Raw genomic sequence first — 6160 nt, 5'->3', positions numbered from 1 at the left:
AAAATTTTTTTTTTAATTTTTTTAAAATATTATTTTGAAGGCGTCAGAAAAAGGACGACTTGATTGCTTGTGTGCCATTAGATGAAGACGGCGAAATGCATCGTTTGGTGCCATACGAAAAGCTGTCAATGGAAATTGCATTATACTGGCAATGCTTGACCGAGTTTTTGCAAGCGGAATTGGCAGAGGAGCACGATTTAATAGTGCCCGAATTGAGCACATTCTGTACATATGTGGAGAAGTGAGTTGAAATTTTCGACAGTATATTAAATTATAGATTTATATAATTTTTTAATTTTCCCAGATTCTGCCACCAACAGAAACCGGATATGGACAAATTCGAACTCATGGAATTTCAATACAAGCTACTGTCACTCACTGAAATGCTGTACACATTCGATTTGGGTGACGAGATCGGTCGTGGTAATCTGCAAAAACTGCTGGCATATCTGTTGAAAACATTCCGTCTGGATGAGAAAGTGATAGAAATGATAGTGCGYTGCACGGAAAATCTAATAACTGATCAAAATGCGCGTATACAAGTGAGCATAACCTATAAAATTTTGTCTATTAAAATTTKTTTTTGTCAAATAAAATTAAAATTCATCTTTTCTAGTTTATTGTGGAAATTGTACAAGATATATGCGGTTTGAATAATAGGCAGAATGATCTATTGCATGATCGCACGTTAATTACCGAATTATTAGCGACCTCTTCGAATGCCGATTTAAATTTGAAATTATCGTCACTGAAAGTGAAAATTCTGGATTTGGAAGAACAAGAAATGGATTTTGTAAAGCAAAAAGATTATATGCGTGCGCAACAAACAACAGAAGAGAAGCTCGCCGCTACCGAAGAGTATACAAATTTACTGCAACCGCTACTGGAGAATCATCCCAATGCTGATGCGGTAGGTCCCCACMATGTTTTAGTGCCTGTGCAAATTAATAAATTACTCTTACGCATTATTTACAGTTAAAGCGCCCGTTACAGTTGCGTAAAATATTGAAACCCGAGTGCATATTGAAAAGCTTGCAAATTGCCTTCCACATGGTAGTTTCGCCYAAAGTACGTTCGCTTAATCCGAGCATTTTGAAACTGTATAATGTAAGTGCTTGAAAATTGTTATTGTTGTGGCAGCTGAAATTTTAAAATAATTTCACATTGACAGGATTTTATATGTCGCCATCTTGCCTCGAATCAAATAGCCATACGTGATTGGGCGCTGAAATGCGGTACTGCCTGCAGTATGCTGTATGAGGTGTTGGCTAAGGATGTATTCGAAGAGTTGTATTCACAATTTTTCAAAAATCACAATATACGTATATGGGAGACCTCGATAACGTGCATTTTTGAGCTGCTGGACAGGTAGTTTTGTCGCTTGTGCCATTATAATTCGCTCAACTATATTAAATTCATTATTKATTGCTTACGCAGATACGGTTTGGATAATTTTGCTAAACAAGAGTCGCAAAACAAAACGAAGAAAAGCGGCCGCCAGCTTTACAACACCTTGGAATTTTTGGATACCGAAGATGATTCCAATGTGCTAAACGCCGGTCAGGGTGTGGACGTCATCTACATGATGTCACATTTTCTCGACACATGCGATGACACTTGCATCGTTAGCGCCATCATTGTTGGCTTCTGCCGCCTCATATTGCGCGGCTACATCAAGTCCAGCGATATCATTGAGAAACTGCTGCTGCGTTATTTTAATCCCAGCACAGGTACAATATATATATATATATATATATATATATATATATGGAATACAATTTTTAACTTTTCCCTATCTCCATAGATGCAAATATTAACCAAATTTTGGGCGTTTTTCTGGAAAATCTCATACAGTGCAAACGGCACGGTCTGCTACAACCTTGCCTGCTGCCCATGTTGACAACCGTGCTGAGTGCGCCTTATGAGAATCCACTGCACGAAATACGGCCCGAAACCATAACGCGCTTCATCATAGACTCCACACGACAGGAGAGTTCGCCCATAACCGACGGCTGGATACACAATAAAATCGCACAGACCATCCTACAGGAGATGCTGAATAATTTGACTAATAAGGACTTGTGCAAACTCTTGGCCAAAGAACTGATCACTCTCGAGTTGAGTGTCACGCAGAATGAGCAGCTCAAGCGCGAATTGAAAGAAACCGCCGATAAGTTGATAAAGGTAATGAGTGAATGTGAAATAAAATGCGAAAATATCTTTAATGCAAAATTAAAATACTCCACTTCCTTTAGGCTGATCTTGATCCGCGAAGTGTCAAGCTTATCATAGACTTCAAAGACCTGGTTGATGGCACTTATAATCCAACACGCAAGTCTGCTGCAATTGATTCTGAGGGCGAAGAGGTAAACAAAAACTCTATTGTTCTTTCAAAACTGTTCATTAACGGTAAATAATGCTCTGTGCACAACTAGGACAGCAACGATGAAACGGAGAATGACGCGACTAATGACAACGACACAGCAGGCTCAAATACTGCACGCGGCAAAACGGCGGTGAGCGAAAAGATCGATGAGCCAATGCGACAACCGCCACCTGACGGCAACGAAAGTGCCGCCAACCTAACGGCGGACGTTAATGCTGTTGCTGCGGCTGCCGAGGCTGTGCCAGAGGCCGTTACTTCTAGCGAAGAAATGCCCACCGCTGCGTCGGAAGCGCCCACAGTCGCCCAGCAAGCAACCAACGATGGCAGCATAATAACGAAAGATATCTCACCTTCGGCGCGTGTGCCGACCACATATGGACGCGAGAATCGCGTGGGCCATCGTTATCTGCGCAAATCGTTGAACTCAACACGCGGCCAATCGGACAGCGAAGCGGGCGATGGACCGCCACGCTCACCGAAGATACGCATTGAGGCACGCATAGATTCCGATAAGAAATCGGAGCAACAACCAGCACGTGAAGAGCACCAGGTGCGCAATACGCGGGTTAGACGAAACCTACGTTATGCCGAGAAGAATACCGAGGCGCAGGAGGCAGTCGTTGAAACCGCCAAGGATGCGACAAAAGTGCGTAATAAACGACGTGCAAACCTTCCCACACTTGTTGTAGACGACGACACCGATTCAAATTCAAAAACCAACAGCAATGCGGACGCTCAGAACCATGCCACAACGACGCGCAACACCTCAAGTCCAGCTAAGCGGCAGACAAAGGAGAGCAGTAAACAGCACGCCGTGGAGCAGTCAGCGACGAAAACGGATAAAGCAGAGAAAGCAAAAGATGCGAACCCAGAGCAGTCTAAGGCGCAGCCAAAGGAGCAAGTGCGTACGCGCGCAAGAGAACAGGAAAAGGAGCGAACGCCGTCGGCGCTGCCAACAAGGCTGCAGTCGCGTGGCGCCACCAGAAGCGCCGCCAAAACCAACGACGCTGAAGAGGTAACAAATCACACTTATAACGGTATTCATTCATCTTCATTCTCGTTTTTTTCCGCAACGCAGCTCAATACATCCGAGGTCGTACCTGCTTCACCGCCGGCGGCGCTGTCACCGCGCACAATCGTACGTCGTCAACGACGCGCCGGTGGTGGCGATATATCCGTGGCAAATCTAACGGACACACAACGTCGTGCAACACGAAGCCAATCGGCGCAATCGGCGCCAAATCAAGTGAGTACCAGACGACGAGGATTACAACTGTAGTTAGCTCAGCACCGTTACTAACCAAACGCCACACCAAACAACTACAAACCGCTTCCACCAGTGTCAACCAACGCCACCGCCCATTTAATGCACGTCTATTTAGGCACTTAGCTTGTAGTTTTATTTACTTTTTCCCCATTACAAAACTGTACAAACATTGTCTAATATAAAAATATATATTTACGTATGTTGAATTCACCAATTCACCAATTGAAATGATTTGTATGCGGAAATGGGTGTGCGTGTGGCGTGGCGTGGCGTGGCGGTGTGAGTGGGACGCTTGCGCCCGCTTGTGATGGAGCGTGTTGGCGCAGTGTGGTGTGTTTCTCAAAATATAACTGTTTTGCGCTTTAGTCTTAAAAATTCACATTTCTTAGAAGCTTAGACATTTGCTCTTATGAAATAATTAGTAATAAATTAATAAGAATTTCATCTTGAAATACCGTTTTGAATCCCATATTAACCACGCATGTGTTGAAATACAAAAATATTTTTTTTCTCTTTAATAAAAAAAAAGCAACTAAAATTGATTAATAAAGCAATAAAAAATTTTAGGACTCCGAAACTGCGGAAGACGAGGCTGGAGACCGAGCTGACAATGCAAGCACCAGCATCACTGCCATCAGCTCCACCAAAGCCGCTACGCCAGCACGCGCTAGCCTAAAGCGAACCTTCTGCTCCACACCCAAGCTCACTGGCGCCACTTCTGCCAAAGAAATATCTACTTCACCTCGTTCGGAACCGCCGCTTTTAAAGYGTCTTCGTGCTGGCACGCCAGCTAAGCAACRGACACGGTCGCGCAGAGGCAACACTTCGTTRCCGCCKAGCGAGCCAATCGAAGAAATTACAACAAAAGAAAGCAGCACCAAAGTGGTCCGACAAACACGCAGAAAAGGGCGACAGCGTTCGATTTCGCTTTCATTAACCAAGACGGAGAAAAAGGCTGAAGCGACGAGACGGTTCGCTGGCGCGAAACCGAGCAACTCAAGTGATTTGATGAATTTGCCTAGAAACACCGACTCCGTTACGCGCACACGATCCGCTACACGTGCCGCTTCSTTAACACGCRCCCATGCCGCCGCGCTTCGTACACGAGCGGCTACGCGATCGAGCCTTAATAATGGCGCAGAAGCTGGTGATAAATCTATAACGCGTACATCGTCCGCAACGCGCGYGGAGGCTATCGAAACCATAAAATCCAAAACGCGTGTTGCTGAGGATAAGTCCGACGAAAGTGCGCCGTGCGCTGAAGTGATTACCGATATTGCTACCGTAACGAGCGCGGTAACAGACGCGGCGGCTGTTTCAAAAAAGCACGCCRATTCCTCAAGTGCCGACGATGAGCACGACAGCGCGCCGAAGGAAAAACGGCGCAAAAGCGACAATAATAAAAGTGGCGGCAGCGGCATGTTGATGCTTCGTCGCATATCGATAAGTGCCGGTCAATTGGRCGATGCCGGCGACACTAGTGAGAATGAAGCCGCTAGTAAAGTTCCGCAGCGTAGGCGTTCATTGCGCGACAAAAGCGSCGCTGATTCAGGTAAGGACGCGCCAACAACGGCTGCAAGTAAAGCACAGCAACAACGCAGTAAGATACCAGTACGCGCTTCAAAAAGCAACGTTATGAAGACACGTCATGCCGCTCATCAAGTCGCCTCGTCGCTGGTACTGGCACCGAAAGCGGTCGAGTCCAACTCGAGCAGCGGTAGTGGCAGTTCCAGCACAGAAGAAGCTATGAGAACTTTGGGCGCCGTTCTAWTGCGCAAGCGCGCGCTCACCACCAAAGCGACACGCATCAACCTGGCGCAGCGCACCAAGGGCAATCCAGTGCCGATGGAGCTGGCGCGTCCGACGCGTTTACGCGYGCCCGCCAGCAGTTTACCGGCGCCGAATTTGAGGTCGAAGAGGCGTTAAGCATTACTAAATTACACACAGCCACTTACACATACACATTCATTGGCTAGCTAGCATAATTTTTATATTTTCTACACTTTCCTTATACATTGTATGCATATATTTAGTCATGATCTATTTTTATAAAATTATAAAAGCATGCGCTTGAGTAATAATTAAATTTTACGTTTAACCAACATTATCGTTTATTATGTAATATAACGGTTTAGCCAATAAAAATTATTAAGTAAATGCATTTTAAAAATATTAAAAAAAATATTTGTAGATGATTTATGTTTTTTCGCGGAGTTATTGATTACATTAAGGGGGTATTCTGGTCTAGACGCAAGAATTTTTGGCATTTTTTAAACTAAGATAAAAAAAAAAATGAAAAACATTTTTACTATCCATTTTTTTATATGTTTTTTATTGACATTTTAATGATATAAAAAAAATTCAAGAAAAAAAAAAAAACAAAATTCGTCTAGATACGGGCCGTCGAGTGGGGGCTACAAAAAACATTTTCGAATTTTTTAAAAATACTTCAAATAAAATTTTTTGGAAATCCAAGACAGACACGTTAGAGCATTGTATAAAGAAGA

The 6160-nt window shown here is 44.1% G+C and overlaps 1 protein-coding gene across 1 annotated transcript; it reads left to right on the top strand.

Annotated features, from left to right (window-relative positions):
- The first annotated feature begins 36 nt into the window (after window positions 1-36).
- Window positions 37-5673, top strand: LOC108971802 (microtubule-associated protein futsch-like). Its single transcript, XM_018938084.1, has 11 exons — window positions 37-241; window positions 305-542; window positions 617-910; window positions 976-1107; window positions 1172-1368; window positions 1438-1730; window positions 1805-2184; window positions 2256-2366; window positions 2436-3401; window positions 3465-3632; window positions 4221-5673. The coding sequence occupies exons 1-11, from the start codon at window positions 96-98 to the stop codon at window positions 5577-5579; spliced, it is 4284 nt and encodes a 1427-aa protein (XP_018793629.1). The 5' UTR covers window positions 37-95; the 3' UTR covers window positions 5580-5673.
- Window positions 5674-6160: the final 487 nt, after the last annotated feature.

Source organism: Bactrocera latifrons, unplaced genomic scaffold (assembly GCF_001853355.1).
Source record: "Bactrocera latifrons isolate USDA-ARS-PBARC rearing strain unplaced genomic scaffold, ASM185335v1 scaffold_36, whole genome shotgun sequence".
Lineage (NCBI taxonomy): Eukaryota > Metazoa > Arthropoda > Insecta > Diptera > Tephritidae > Bactrocera > Bactrocera latifrons.
The sequence above is the reverse complement of the archived record's forward strand: the minus strand, read 5'-3'. Positions and strand labels throughout refer to the sequence as shown.